At 38.1% G+C, this 16,657-nt stretch overlaps 2 protein-coding genes across 2 annotated transcripts in view; both read left to right on the forward strand.

The window, feature by feature from the left end:
* Positions 1 to 224: 224 nt before the first annotated feature.
* Positions 225 to 3,889, forward strand: LOC122064933 (FT-interacting protein 4). Its single transcript, XM_042628717.1, has one exon. The coding sequence runs from the start codon at positions 571 to 573 to the stop codon at positions 3,628 to 3,630; it is 3,060 nt and encodes a 1,019-aa protein (XP_042484651.1). The 5' UTR covers positions 225 to 570; the 3' UTR covers positions 3,631 to 3,889.
* Positions 3,890 to 12,466: 8,577 nt separating this feature from the next.
* The window catches only part of LOC122064930 (protein ILITYHIA), a 90,530-nt gene continuing 86,339 nt past the window's right edge, over positions 12,467 to 16,657 (forward strand). The window contains exon 1 of the mRNA XM_042628716.1: positions 12,467 to 12,944. Within this exon, the coding sequence (XP_042484650.1) occupies positions 12,830 to 12,944 (115 nt within the window). The 5' untranslated portion in view covers positions 12,467 to 12,829. The remainder of the gene's footprint in view (positions 12,945 to 16,657) is intronic.

The following is a 16,657-nucleotide window of genomic DNA, read 5'->3' on the forward strand; positions in this document are numbered from 1 at the left end:
GTATGTACCATTCATTCGATATGGGATCGGCAGTGCCGATATCAATACGGCCGATCCGATGCCTCAAATCGAACAAACTAACAATGGACGGGTAAATGGAGCGAATGAAGAAGTGACCAAATTATATAATTTGAAAAGAAGAGGCAATGAAAGACAAGACGGATTCTCTCTCTCTCTCTCTCTCTCTCTCTCTCTCTCTCTCTTCCTACAAAGACTCGTAACAGTCCAACAGGTAGTCCTCGAACCAAGAGATTACGTTAACGCAAACAAAATCACAATTTCCATACCCTCCAATCCTCCATTTAACTATATAGGATTCTCTGCCGGATTCTGGCATGCGCTTCTGTTCTATTACCTCACCTTACCAAACTCCAAATCTCTATATCCCATCTGTCAAAAACCCTCTGCAACCCTCTGTTTTCCATTTATTTTCACGTTTCTCCAACCCCGTATCTCACTCTCTCTGCTCATCTCTTATATCTCTAAATCTCTGTGTCTCTCCTGTTTCCCACTTTCCCACTTTCCCTTATCCCCTCCGTTTACCACGGAAAACGTAGAAAGAGGGGAGAGATGAATGGTAAAGAGAAGCTTGTGGTAGAAGTTGTTGGAGCCCATAACTTGATGCCCAAGGACGGGGAAGGCTCAACGTCTGCGTTTGTGGAGGTAGAGTTTGAGAACCAGAGACAAAGAACCCAAGTGAAGCCCAAAGACCTGAACCCTGTTTGGAACGAAAAGCTTGTTTTTAACATCAATGATGTTGCTGATCTCCCCTATAGAGCTTTGGAAGTTAATGTTTTTAACGAGCGAAGGTCGGGTAGTAGCAGGAATTTTCTGGGTAAGGTGAGGATTTCTGGTTCTAACATTGTCAGGGAAGGTGAAGAGATTTCTCAGCTTTACATTCTTGAGAAGCGGAGTTTGTTCTCTCATATTCGTGGTGAGATCAGTCTCAAGCTTTATCTTTCCACCAAAGAACAGTTTAAGGAGAGGAACAGGAACGAAGTAACAACTTCGGCGACTTTTGTGAAGAAGCAGAAGAATATGCATCAGCAAGCAACCTCTGGGTCTTTGCCTCTGCAACCGCAGCAGCAGCAGCAGCAACAACACCAACAGTTGACGCATGACAACAAACGGCCACAACAACCCCAGCAGCAACCCAAGCCATTGGAAACAAACCCAGGTGAGTTTAAGCCCGTCATTATCACAACCGGGCCTGGTCCAACTATCCCCACTCCCAACATTGCCGGTGTTGGTGGTGGTGGTGGTGGTGGTGGTGGTGGCGGCATTGGGGGTTTTAGTTCTTCTGGTTCAAATGAGTTCACCCTCAAAGAAACTAGTCCTCATTTGGGAGGAGGTGCTACCAACAAAGACAAGACCAGTTCGACTTATGATCTGGTGGAGCAAATGATGTATCTTTATGTCAAGGTCGTTAAAGCTCGCGACTTTTCGATCTTTGGTGGTGGTGAAGTAGTTGCAGAGGTGAAGCTTGGGAACTACAGAGGGATTACTAAAAGAGCGAACTTGAGTAACCCAGATTGGGATCAAATCTTCGCTTTCTCCAAGGATTGTATCCAGTCATCAATGGTGGAGATTTATGTTAAAGAGAACAACAAAGATGATTTCTTGGGTCGAATCTGGTTCGATTTAAACGAGGTTCCAAAAAGGGTTCCGCCTGATAGCCAACTGGCTCCGCAATGGTATCGTATGGAAGATAAGAAAGGGGAGAAAGGCAGGGGAGGTGAGTTGATGGTCTCGGTCTGGTTCGGGACCCAAGCAGATGAAGCCTTTGCTGAAGCTTGGCATTCCAAGGCTGCTAATGTACACTTCGATGGCCTCTGTTCCATCAAATCCAAGGTTTATCTCTCACCTAAGCTCTGGTATCTCCGTGTAACCATCATTGAAGCACAGGATATCGTTCCAGGCGAAAAGGGCTCGACAATGGCGAGGTTCCCGGAGCTTTCAGCGAAAGCCCAAGTCGGAAACCAGGTATTGAAGACCAGAGTCTCCACAGCCATGTCGAACCGGAGCCCATCGAACCCATTCTGGAACGAAGATACGATGTTCGTCGTCGCCGAACCGTTCGAAGACTACCTAATGCTCTCCATTGAGGACCGTATCGGACCAGGCCGGGATGAGGTTCTGGGTCGCATTCTAATCCCTGTAGCTGCAATCGAACGCCGAACCGATGACAAACAAACGGTCTCCAAATGGTTCACCCTCGACACCCACTATAACATGGGCTTGGCCGAACCAAAAGTAGTGAGCCGGTTTGGTTCAAGGATCCATCTCCGCCTCTCTCTCGACGGTGGCTACCATGTCCTGGACGAATCCACCATGTACAGTAGCGATGTACGGCCGACGGCGAAGTCGCTTTGGAAGCCCCACATTGGTGTCCTTGAGATGGGAATCTTGGGAGCCACTGGGTTGATGCCGATGAAGATCAAGGACGGCAAAGGAGGATCCACTGACTCCTATTGTGTCGCGAAGTACGGTCAAAAATGGGTTCGAACTCGGACTGTGGTTGACAACTTAGCACCCAAGTGGAACGAGCAGTACACGTGGGAAGTTTTCGACCCCTGCACTGTCATCACTGTCGGCGTCTTCGACAATTCCCACACCGATAAGTCTGCCGTGGCCGGCGTGGGAGCAAGAGATTCTCGTATCGGAAAAGTCAGAATCCGGTTGTCTACGCTACAATCTGATCGAGTGTATACGCATGCGTATCCTCTTCTGATGCTGCACACTTCGGGGGTGAAGAAAATGGGAGAGCTCCACTTGGCCATCAGGTTTACTTGCGCCAACATGGCTAACGTGTTCCATATGTATACTTTGCCGTTACTGCCCAAGATGCATTACGTCCGGCCCTTGTCGGTGAACCAGCTGGAGAGCTTGAGGTATCAGGCGATGAATGTGGTGGCGGCCCGGTTGAACCGGGCGGAGCCGCCGCTTGGCCGGGAAGTGGTCGAATACATGCTCGACCATGATTCTCATATGTGGAGCATGAGGCGTAGTAAGGCTAACTTCTTCCGCCTTGTTTCGGTTCTATCGAGCATTATTGCATTGGGGAAATGGCTCGAGATGGTCCGTAGTTGGCAGAAACCGGTCTATTCGGTTCTATTCATGATCTTCTTCCTTGTGCTCAACGTGTTTCCTGAACTAATCCTGCCGTTCATCATGCTCTGTTTATCACTCACCGGGCTCTGGCGATACCGGTCAAGGCCGCGCCACCCTCCCCACATGGACACTAGGCTCTCTTGCGCGGAGACGGTTTATGCTGATGAATTAGATGAGGAATTCGATACCTTCCCGACTACCCGCAGCGCTGATCTCATTCGGGTGAGGTATGATCGGTTGAGGAGTGTGGCAGGAAGGATACAGACTGTGGTTGGTGACTTAGCCACACAAGGTGAACGGTTCCAAGCTCTGTTGAGTTGGAGAGACCCAAGAGCTACCTTCTTGTTCATTGTGTTCTGTTTGATAGCAGCAGTGGTGTTCTATGCAACACCATTTCGGGTAGTGGTGGGTTTGTGGGGATTCTATGCTCTGAGGCCTCCCAGGTTCAGAAGCAAGTTGCCTTCCCCTGCTTTGAGCTTCTTTAGGAGGTTACCTTCAAAGGCTGACAGTTTGCTGTAAGTAGGGAATTTAAAAGAAAAAGAAAAAGGGTAGCTATGATGTTCATGGAATTGTATTTGGAGTTGTTTTTGGTTGGGGAATTTATTAAGGGACAATGGGTATCTTTGGATTAATCTGGTTCAAATTTCAAAAGCTTTATTCCTTTTATTTTGTATTTATTTAGTCCTTTACTTTGTATTTATTTAGTCTTTGTCCCTTTGTTGGTTGTGTTGGAATACTTTTGTAGTTCTGCAAAGAAATGAAGTTGTCCTTATGCAAATAGGTTTTTCTGGTGTATTAAATGCTGCATGGTTGATACCTCACTCCCAGCAATGGCAAGTACCACTCTGTGGGTCACTGATCCCCAACTGATGTTGGGGCCAATATGTCTTTCCCCTTTTCAAATTTGGCTATATGTGGAACCACCATGTCCAGACTCCAGACACAATGCTTGAGGTTTTGAGTTGAGGTGGTTAGATTGCACTATAATTGGCATTCTTAGTCCAGATATAATGACCATTGAAAGAGAGAAAATTGTGAATTTCTGGAACTGACTGGGAAATCATTTTAAGTTACAAACTCATGTTTCAGTCATTTGATTTGCTTCAAATTTTACATCAGATACTCCTCAGTATTCTGTTTCAGTTCTGCAACTACTAAATCAACTTTTGATCCTAAGAATATAAGACATTGACATCTTGAGAATTGAGATTTGTCTGATCCTCAAATCATGGAATAGTCATAGAAGCAATTGAAATCAACTAGTTGGAGAGGATGAGGATTCAAATCATGCTACTGTCGGTCATGTGATTCTTAAGTGATTAAGTAAACATATTGGTTTTATTTTTTTCCCCCAAAATCATCTGCATCAGGATGGTTGCCCTCTGGTTTAAGTTTTACTTATATAATAAGATTTCCTTTTAACATCATAGTGTGCTTGGGGGCTCTTTTGATCCTATATAACTGATGTAGCAGGTATGATATTTATTGTTATTTTCCTTGACTTATTTATGGTTTGGTTAATCACACTTTTTCAAGTTTTTAAATTAAATTAGAACAAAAAAAAAATTATTTGCAGTGAAGTCAAGTTGCTTCCCCCCCCCCCTCTCTGAATAGAACAAACAAGTCCGTAAAGTATGAAAAGAACTGATACGTGGGTCTACCACAGCACAGAATTTTCAGTGTAATCAGCAAACTTCCAAAGTCTTAGTAATTATTCTGATAAACGTATACCTGACCTATAAATGAATATGCAAATCTCCATTTGTGCTTGTTATAATAATGGTGATGATCTTCATTGGCAAAACTGATATGGTAGTTATTATCACATGGTAATGCTAGATTCGTCGGAATCACTTGATCTCAGAGGAGATCTTTTATGATTTTGTGTAGGAGTGGCCACCTCTTGGTTTTATCCAATCATTAATAACTTGATTACTTTCAGATTTCAGAATAAGATTACTTTCTGCTTTACATTTTTTTTTTTTGCAACTATTGTTTTGATTGTGCTGGCTTAAGCCCTTTATCTTGTATTGAAACTCAAATTTTGACTGAATTTTTGCATTAGATGTCTTTATTGTGCCTCCAGGTTTGGTCTTAAGCAGAACTGAGAGAGCAAGAAGCAGAAGGTTCAGGGAAGTTGATTGACTGAATTGACAAGTGAGCAAGCATTGAAGAAATACTAACAGGGTATGTACATTCTAACTTCAGAGCTTCATATATTGACTTACTAGTAGAGTTACAGATTCTTTTACAAGGCAACACTGGAGATGAGAGGTGGGGGGCTGGGGGGGGGGGGAAATGTATATGTGAGGGGAGATGGGGGACTGGGGGAGGATAGATGAAATTCCATTCCATTAAATGTTCTGTAAGTGTCAGAATCAGATTTGGAAATAACTATCTTTTCACCACCAAAGGTGTGTTAAGATTTGAAGTTAATTAGCATGGCCTTCGGCTGAAGTTTTAACTTTTATGATCCCTTTCTACTTGGATAGCTTTGTTCCTTGTTCTTTCAAAAGCTGGTTGTGGTCCTCTATACATCATTCTGAACATTATCGTAACATATTTAAGATCATTTTCTGTGCCTTACCATATTTATGGGTGTTCTCTAACATAGGTTGGAGGTTGGAGGTTGGAGGTTGGAGTGTTGGACATCACTTTCGGCCCTTGAAGTTTTTGTGATGTGAGTTAATTACATCAACCCAATCTCGGAATATTGTGTTATGTTTCATTATGTTAAAGATCACTGTTCAGTTGTGAGTGTGGACCAGTTTCTCGTACGAAAATATTGTATGTGGATCAAGATCGTACGAGAACCTGATTCATCCTCTTCATTTGCCTCTGGTTACTGTGGTTAATTGCATATCATTACTTTCTTTAGACCTCTCATTCAGATTATCAGTGATTAGTTCCCTTGGGAGGTCAAGAGTGCAAGTATATCAACTTTTTGCATCAAAATAACTTAGGCTGGAATCAACTCAATGGCATTCATGTTTGCATGCAGTCAAATACATGGGATGGAATTCAATCGGTCTTTATCAATTCCAATCTAGATCAGGATTGGTCCCAAAAACCTTAGAATCAGTTCTCAGATCTAAAACTCATGCGATTCTATAATTTTGGACCAAAAATCAACCATGTCGAATTGGGATCGATCATGGCCGATTCCGATCTGATTCTGATTCTATAGCCTCTATTTCTACCCTGTTGAGATCCCAACTAGTGTGATAAGAGAGACACGAGGGGTATATGAAGGTAGTAGACCATGGGGTTTATTCATTTGTCTAGGGGACGCAGGATAAGCTACATTTTCGGAAGAAATACTAGTATGCGTCTTTGACCTTGTCATATTAGTAACCTGTTATCAATGTTTATTTGCCAAGTAAGTGAATTAAGAAATTACAATGAAAAGTCCCCCTCCCCCCTTGTTTATCAGTTAAGGGAAATCTTCATGTGGACTAAAAATGCATCCTAGGGCCATCAGTTTATGGTACTTTTTTTCTTTCTAAATCATTGTAAACTTAACAGAAATTTAAAATTAAAATTATTCCCACGTTTCTAACAAGTAGGAAAATTTTCGGATATGCTATCATAATCCATTTTGTCTAATTTGACTTTACCAACTATCAAAGTAAAGTAAAGTAAATGTGAGAAAATGCAATCCTTCCAACAATTCTAGATCCCCAAAACTAGATGGGAAAATGTGGAACTTGATTAAGACATGGTGTTCACTTCCTATTAAAAGGTTTGGAATTGCCAAGTTGGCATGCCATATGGTAAATTGAGGTGTGGGAAATATATTATTCCCGTCTATGTCATTGGACTTGCATCTTTTTTTGCTTAATTCTAATCATTCTTATAAAATATACAAAAGGAATAGCATATTAAGTAATGTTTGGTAAGGTCAATAGATTAGCTATTGGATACCCTATCCTTTTTTGGCAAACAATCATCTTGACAACAAGGTTTTAGTATGTTTGCTATGTATATAGTATCCCTTATTTATTGATTTTTTTCACATATTCCTTATCTTCTTCTTTCTCTCCTGTTTTTTGAGTAGAACGTGTTCCTTATCAATAATGTCTTAGTATTTTGTCATCTAGTCCTAACAAATTTATTTGTTGAGATATTTCTTTACATTTCCATGGACATTCCACTAAGATAAATTTTGTATTTAAAATATGGACATTGATGGACTTAAAAAAAAAAAATGGTTATCCTCTCATTCTGACATAAAAAAGACAAATTTTTATTGATACAATGGTTTGTTATTTTTCCAAACATCACAAGATACATATTATGCCATGTGGATAGATGAAGTGTCCATTCTGATTGTTGAATAAAAAGAACATGGTCTATATTAGCCTTATATCAAATTTCATAGTTTATTAATAAAAAATCCTCTTAAATATTTGTTAGGGATTTGGGTAAAACTCATCATCTGAAGCTAACCATTAAGGAGAGGGTGTTCAAATACCTATAAGTCTCCACATCTGATTACCTACTTCCGATGTGGAATTTTTATTTCTGTCATCTATGTGGAATCCTAACAATTTTTGTTGGAGACAAATGCACAACCAAAGGAAGAAAACCCAAGTAAACAATCACACACAATGCAAATATTTAATGTGGTTTGGCAAAATTTCTTATATTTCTCACTAAATTTGAAAAACGTTTTACACCACTCTCCATCTCACAAAGTGATTTCCCCTTTGCTTGTAACTGGGGTTTTTCCACACAAACAATATATAGGGAACCCAAAAACCCTAATCCCTACACTATTACAATTTTACCCTGTACATATAATAGACCTCAAACTTGACACAGTTACAAATACAAACCAATTATAATTATGTAGATCATTACATAATATAAGACATATGCAACCCGAATAGTATTAGCATACATCCAATGTACGGACATGCATATTACCAATATTTTAACCATTATTATACATCCTCCCAACTTTGTGCATGGACGAACAATTTTGATAGAAAAAATAATGAAAATTGAGAGCCCAAATATGTATTACAAATTTTGAAAACATCACAATCATTTGTAACATCAATAATTACAAAAGAAAAAAAAGAAAAAAGATTGAATTGGCAAAGCAAATATATATTTTAGTTTTACCATGATGGAAATCACATTCATGGAAAAACTCAAAGTTATATAGCCAAGGTTAATTTCAATCCAATAGGATTTCATAATAAAAACAAAAGACTATTTTTTTGTAAAATATATAAAAAATAAATAAATAAAGGATTTGAATGAGTTTGTCATAAAATTTGATGTGGGTGCTTCTCTCAAATTAAATTACAGTATAAATCTAGATCAGTATCCAAAATATCATTTTATGAACAAGTGAGCTTTCTCTTGCTTTGGTATCAGAGATATCTCTTGTTGCAATTATCTAAAATGTACAAAGAAAAAAAAAAGATTCTAGAGGGACGCATCTATAGCTCGAGGAGTTGCTTCATGATTTTCCCAAAGGTTTATATGTTTAGTAGTAAAAAAAATTTTTATGTAAAATTAATTAAGGGCCTACTCGGTGCATGAATCTCCCACCACTACAAGGTCTGTGGAGAATCATAATATATGTAGCCTTACCCCCTTTCGCAGAGAGATTATTTCCTAATTTGAACCTGTGACCACTTGGTTACAAATCATAATGGAGCAACCTTACCTTTACGCAATGAAAAAATAGTTTATATATATATATATATTTAATTCTTTCTTATGCTATTTAACATATTTTAGTTGGCATGTGTAACAAATATGTTTAAAGATGATTGACTGAAGGAAAAAAATCCAACCACATAAGAGTGGATTCCTCCATGGGATCCAAAAGTACTGATGATTAATATACCATCGCTATTTTGGTAAAACAACTTCCTAAGTTATATATTATTTTTTATTTTTTATAAAACAATTACTTGAGTTTTTTAAAAGGAATATTTTTCCTATAACGTCAGAGTGCAATTTACCTCTCACATGGATTTTTTAATGGATAAAAGAACCTTGTCAATTTAATGTTCCCCACGGCCAAACCCAGTTAGGTGTGAAAGGGCCCAACTACCCTATGTACATTGGGTATTTTCACACCCAACTCTGTCTGGACGTAGGAATGGCTGTTTGAAAGGGTTTATATGTTTCGTAGTAAAAAAAAAAGTTATATAAAATTAATTAAGGGCCTACTCAATGCATGAGCCTCCCACCATTACGAGGTCTAGGGAGAATCATAATGTATGAAGCCTTACCCCCTTTTGCAGTGAAGTTATTTCTTAATTTGCACATGTGACCACTTAGTCACAGTGGAGCAACCTTACCATTGCGCAATGAAAATGTTGCTCCACTAAGTGGAGCAACTTTTAAAATATATATATATATATATATTATTATTTCTTATGCTATTTAACATATTTTAGTTGACATGTGTAACAAACATGTTTAAAGATGATTGATTGAAGGAAAAAATCAAACTACATAAGAGTGGAGTCCTCCATGGGATCCAAAAGTATTGATGATTAATATACCATCGCTATTTTGGTAAAACAACTTCCTAAGTTATATATTATTTTTCTAATTTTTTATAAAACAATTACTTGAGTTTTTTAAAAGGACAAATTTTCCTGTAACGTCAAAGTGGAATTTACCTCTCACATGGATTTTTTAATGGAGAAAAGAACCTTGTCAGTCTAGTGTTCTCCACGCCCAAACCTAGTTAGGTTTGAAAATGCCCAACTACCCTATGCACATTGGGTATTTTCACACCCAACTCTGTCTTGGAGTAGGAATGCTTGTTTGGAAGGGTTTCCTTGCCTTTTTTATTATTCTTTATCTTCTAATCTGAATATGTGGGTCCCACGTAGATGATACTTTTTTCAGGATTACCATTTGTGTGTTTGCATAATCCTCTCCACACTCGACATTGTGGGGAACCTTATCCCTTTTTTTGAATATACGTTATTTTTAATTTTTTATATTTATATATCTGTAAAACATTTCTCTTTAATATTTATAATTAAGAAAAATGAGTGTTGTATTGGTAGGCTGAAACTATAACAACTATAATATAACACGCACAATTGTGTACAACCTACAAAAGTGTATGAAAGAATGTTGGGTATATTGTTAGTTTACGAAAAATTAGCGACATGCATCAATTATAGGTTGGACATAGAAGGGCAAAGGGATCTTTTCTAAATAGGGATGAGAGAGGGTGACACATGTTGGGCACCCTGATGACATGCACAATCTTTTCTTAAAGTGTATATACACGAACTATAAGCACATAAAAAAAAGATACTATATGATTTGGCAATAGCACCTATTGTCCACAAGCTGAAATCTAAATTTCAACTAAAAAAAAAAAAGATAAAATACAATTCTCATAGCTTGAATCCTAATCAAATGCAAATCCCTTTATACACCATTATCTCCCCTCCTTTTTCTTTTGGATCTTTACTATTTCTTTTAGTAATAGGTAGATCTTCCATTTTATAAGACTCCTCTTTCACCATTGGGAGATTCAATATAACACACAATTATGTACAACCTACAAAAGTGTATGAGAGAAGGTTGGGTATGTCGTCAGCTTACGAAAAATTAGCGACATTCACCAATTATAGGCTGAGCATAGAAGGGCAAGGGGATCTTTTCTAAATAGGGATGAGAGAGGGTGACACATGTTGGGCACCCTGATGACATGCACAATCTTTTCCTAAAGTGTATATACTCGAACTATAAGCACATAAAAAAAAAATACTATATGATTTGGCAATACCACCTATTGTCCACATACTAAAATCTAAATTTCAACTAAAACCAAAATAAGAGATAAATACAATTCTCATAGCTTGAATCCTAATAAAATACAAATCCCTTTGTACACCATTATCTCCCCTCTCATTTTTCTTTTGGATCTTTACTATTTCTTTTAGTAATAGGTAGATCTTCCATTTTATAAGACTCCTATTTCATCATTGGGAGATTCAATTGTTTTGAAGATTCCACTGATGCTCTTATTTTCCTCGAGCCATACTATTAGTGTATACACTACATTTTTCGTAACCTACAACATGTTTCCTTTACATTGATAAGCCATGGTAACTCTATCAATCCCCACACCCAAAATCTTTTTATTTCTATTTGTCTTTTTTTTTTTTAATAAGTTAATGTTCACCGCCTACCCGAATCGTCAACCTTATATTTAGTTGTCAACATTTTTTAGCTATGATACCAATTGTTGGGTTGACACATACATACGATCACATATGATACACGAAAGTGTATATGTAGAAACTATAAGTGCATGAGACGAGAATTATGTGATTTGACAATACAACTTACGTGTACGAAGTGAGATTTAATATTCAACTAAGATTAAAAAAAGATATACAATACAATTCTTGTAATTTAATTCTCAAATCTAAGCATCCATATACACAACATTCTCTCCATTCTCATTTTTCTCTTGGATATCACTACCCCCTTCGATAGAAACTTCTCACTTTTTATATGACTCTTCTTCTAAGTTGGAAGACTTCACTTTCTTGAAGACTCCACATCTTAGAGGACTTCACTCATTTTTCGTTTTTTTAAAGTCTCAAACTTTTGGAAGACCACTCCCATGAGAAACTCTTCATTCTTCCACTCTTCCAAAAGATTGCATTCCTTTAGAAGATGACATCCTCTTTCACTCTCGTATAAGACTTTTCCAATTCATAATTGACAGTCAATTAGACCGTTAAGACCAAAACCTTATCAACTAATCTAGATAAAAAACACAAACCCACATAGACAATGTGTACCTCCCTCTCTGTCTCTCTCTTCTCTCCTAAATAAAAACATGGCCCCTATCATTCATTAAATATACTATTTCATTGTTCGTTACTGACTTAGCGTGTAAGATGTCAATACAATTATACAATGTATCATCCTCTCCCATTGGCAAAGTTCAATACAAAGAGCCGACCTTTCTCGTCTAATGGGATCCTTTGTGGTGACATTAAAAGATCTCGTGTAAGACACATCTGATAACAAATAACACACATGGGAGAAGCAAAGAGAGATAATTTCATTAAAAAAAAAAAAAAAAAAGAAGAAGAAGAAGAAGAGATCACCGTTGGATTTTGACATTTGTGTAACTGAGCTTCCAAGGACTCTCAACATTGACAGCGATTTTCCAAATCAGCCACGAGTGTATGTTGCTCGCCCTATCAACAAGGACCTTTGCATTTCAGTATTTCATACTCAAGAGTAGTGTATAGGAGATTCGCATCAGACGGTTCTAATTTTAGTGGCTACATTTCCAGCCATCTTTTTGGACCATTTTTTATCACCTTGCCCTAACACACCTCACTTCCCTTCGGCTTTCCGGATTCCGGAAGCGTTCCATCTCTTCTGCTGCCCTGTAACCCTAATATATCACCTGGGAAACAACTCGCAGATCAAAACACTGGATCGTATCATCGTAAAAGAAAAGTACAGCGAAAATCGGAAAATTTCTGTTCATCCGCACTGTACTGTAAGCTTTGCAGCATAAAAATCTAATCTAAAAGCTCTAATATTGAGTTGCATTCAGTGATTGAAGAGCCAGAGAGAAGATCTCTATTCAGCCATTTGCTTTATCAAGTTCAACAGATACTTTATTAGAACTTGGTTTCGTCAGTCTGAAAATAGCATTCACTGATTCATTTCGGATCTCCAATCTTATTCAATGGAGCAATCAATGGAAGTGTTGAGCTCTGCTGCGCTATCGGTTTCAACTTCATCTACCAAGCAACGAGTTCGGATCTTCCGTGAAGAGCTATCATCAGTGGCATGCAATTCAGGTGTTATATATTCTCCTATTACTGTTTTAGTTAATATACCAACGTTTAAGCTTGGACTCTAATTGCATTACCATCTCCTTGTATAATTCACCTGTAGACGTGTATTATGCCTCTTGTTAAAATGGGCTATCAGTATTTCACATCTCCTGGCTGCTTCTCCGTCTGTCACTAGTCACTATTATTGGTTTTGTACCTAAAATGGATTTGCATCGACTTCCAAGTTCCGACTGCATTATGAGTGGGTGTTTGAGCATTTTTTTTCTTCTTTTTTTCCACCCTTTTAATGTCTTTGTTGAATAAGTAATTCAGCTTCATTTCATGTATGTGTTAACAAGTCCAATTCGGCAGTTTCCTGATGTTCAAAGAAATAAAAACAATGCCATAAATAAATAAATAATTTTGGTGTACTTAACATAGTGTTATACTTGAAAACTAGGTTGCTTAGTTTGTGATGGTACTTTAATTGAATGTATTGACTTTATTTTGGTGCCTTTCATCTGGCAGTGTTTATCCAGGGTATTCTGTAATTTATTTGAATGGTTTCTTTAGCCTAGTAATGAAATGGGAGTGAATAAGGCGACAATTGCCTAGTCTCCAACAAAACCGTTTGGACGCCAAGGTGGCGCCTAGGTGTCACCTTGACAACTATGTTTGTGGAAACATATCTATTGGTGGAACCCTTGGTAAAAGAAATAGATGTTGTGTATGGATCACTCACTTATTCTTTTGAATTATATGTATCCACTGGAGAGTTAGCAATGGAAATGCTCCTCCCCAATCCTTGCTATCGTCTTCTTCCTTCCACTTGTTACTAGTAGCTAGTTTTTAGTTCTTCTTCTTATGAGTCTTGTTCGCCTGGCCGTCTGTTCTTCTAGTTGGATGGATAAGGGGTATATCGGTTCTGGCTGCTTTTCCTCCTGCAGTCACTGTTTTTCTTTCCGGATCTGCTTTGCGCTGTTTTGTTCTCAATCATTGTCTTCTTTCCTTCTTCGTCGTTCATTCAGTGAGATTGATTTCACATCTGCTTAGCAAATCTACTTAGCTTTGTTGCCTGCTCTCTGGGTAAAGCTTTTATGTAATAATAAACAGGTAATGCTCCCCCGGTTTAGGAGAGTTAGGTTCTCCATATTAGACGAAAGGTAGTTACAAAAAAACTGGAACATCACTCACTACTAGCAAATAGGAAATGCCAGCCCATGCTTTAGAAACAATTAAATAACAAGTTTTATCTTTTCTTTTTTCTTTTTCATGAGGGAGTTGTGATAAGCACGATTCCCTCAACTTTGGAAGCCTACTTGGGTATTGAGCAATTACCTGTACAAAGTAAATTCTTTGCAATGGATAGTTGCAACTCTGAAAAATGCAATCCGGTACAGAAAATATTTTGTTGCGAATGAACAAGATACTGAGGAATTGTCCATATGTAAGATCATAATTATTGATACGGGCCTTTTCCACATAAAAGGGAATCTTTTGTTACAATAGAACTAGAAGTGATATGGATTATTCAAGAATTGAAAATATGATAGGCAAGCTACCTGGTGTTCCAAAGAAGAAAAAGGGAGTCCGCTTCAATGATCAGAGAATCGAGAAAACTTCCCAGACAAAGGAGGTCCAATTCCAAACCTTTTCTCTTGACTATAACCCTTACAAAAAATGAACATTCCGTATGGCTAAAAGTAAGGCAAGAGAGCTCAATCTCTTTTTGTTAGTTCCAATGATAAAGAAGAGTCTTATAAAACCAAGGATTGAGATCTCGGTTTCATATATGGTTTTGTTTAGGACTGAAACCGAGACTTAACGGATCTTGTTACGAGATTTTGACACTGGCTAAGCCCAAGGATGAGACAACTCGGAGATTTAGGTCAGTTTCAACCAAGATTTAGTTCTATCTATAAAACCACTCTATGATTGAAGTCTTCAGGTTGAGTCTCTGCGAGCTCATTCCAAAGAAAGCAAACCTGTTACTGGTTGGGAAGATTCAGATAAAACGCTGCCCTTTATGTATTTGGTTTCTCCTTATTGGCCCATTATGTTCCTAAAGCTATCAAGGGGCTTTGTCTCATCCTGGATGGAGATCAACTGTGGATGTAGACTTGGATGCTCTTTTAAGTTACCAAGCATGGGATCTAGTTGATTTACCTTCACGTAAGGATATTGTGAAGTGTCAATGGTGATTTGCTTGAGGAGGTATATATGGAGCAACCTTCTCAATATGTCCCTCAGGGGGGGGGGGGATGAAAGGAAAGCTTGTAGTCTTCATAAGACAATTTATGGTCTGAAACAATGGCCACAAGCTTGGTTTGATAAGCTCAAGAAAATTATTACTGGTTGTGGTTTTACACAATGGTGCTATGATAACTTTGTGTTTGTTCGTTGCCAAGGTTCGAAGGTGATAGTTTTGGTGGTTTATAGTGATGATATTATCATTCTTGGCATTGGTTTGTTTGGAATTGAAGGTGTCAAAATCTATTTGCAGGAACACTTTTAGAAGTAAGATTGGGTGCTCACAGGTATTTTCTAGGTATTGAGTTTGTTTGGAGTAAAAAGGGTATTAGTATACGTGCTTCATTTTCTGTTTCGAGACTGGTATGCTGGCCTCTAAACCAATTGATACTTCAATGGATACTCACTAGAAGCTTGCGACATGTGATGGTAGAGAGTTTGCAGATAAGCATCAGTATTGAAGGTTGGTTGTGATGCAGTTGCACGATGGACTTAGGAAAAAAAAATCTTTTGATTTGATTTTCTTTTGTTTTAGAAACAATTTCTTTTTAAATTAGCTAGCTTCTAATTTTAGAATAGTTTCAATTCAAGTAGTTGCCATTAATTGTTTGATTTTTTTTTCCTTTATATTGGACATGTAAACGATGGAGAAGTTCAGTTTTTTTAGATTCAATGAAATTGATTTAAGTTTTTTTTTTTTTTTTTTTTTTTTTTCTGGCTGTGAACCATGGCTACCCGTGGGTGATCCCTTTCTTCCCTTTCTGAATTTCCTTCTCTTCTTTTCCCTTCTGATCTTCTTTCTGTTCTCTAATTTTTTCCTATTTCTTGCTGTTTAATTCTTGTACCTGAAAATTACTCTGTTCTGGGCGATACTTCCAGCCCTAAATTTGGAGGTTGATCTCCATTGGTACTGATCAGAAGAACCTGAGATCTGGAGCAAAGGATGTCTTCCCTTGGGCAACATCAACCCTAGAGTCTTAACCTCAAAAGGGTCCTTCCATTAAGAAAATCAAACCCAGGTTCAGACCTGGTTCCATACTGTTGCGCCAGATGCTGTTGCAGGCCTTTAGATCTGTCCTCTCCGGCACTATTTGAAGCCGAGCCCAACTGGGTTAGGTAGAGACTGCTGAGGCGACCCTTCACCCAGAATTTCAAGTCCAGCCGATAAGAATTGGTGGACCTTTCCCTGCCGAAGCTTGATGGGCTACCGCCTGCTATGGTTTCTATCGGGAAGAAGAAACAAGTTCTTCTTTTGTTTTAAAAGAGTTATTCCTCTTATCACAACTAAGCCCCTATTCTCTATAGTTGTGACATATTATTTCCCCTACTCCTTATAATTCCAAAAAAAAAACTCCTTTTTTTCTAATTTTCTATGCTAGTTTGACCCTATTAGTTATTTTCCACTCTTTTAAGTGCTTGAGTGTTCCTGAATTTACAAGATTGCCCCTCAACCATTACCTTGAGATATTTTATCATTGTTGTTGGTC

Source organism: Macadamia integrifolia, unplaced genomic scaffold (assembly GCF_013358625.1).
Source record: "Macadamia integrifolia cultivar HAES 741 unplaced genomic scaffold, SCU_Mint_v3 scaffold1827, whole genome shotgun sequence".
In the NCBI taxonomy this organism is placed as follows: Eukaryota; Viridiplantae; Streptophyta; class Magnoliopsida; order Proteales; family Proteaceae; genus Macadamia; species Macadamia integrifolia.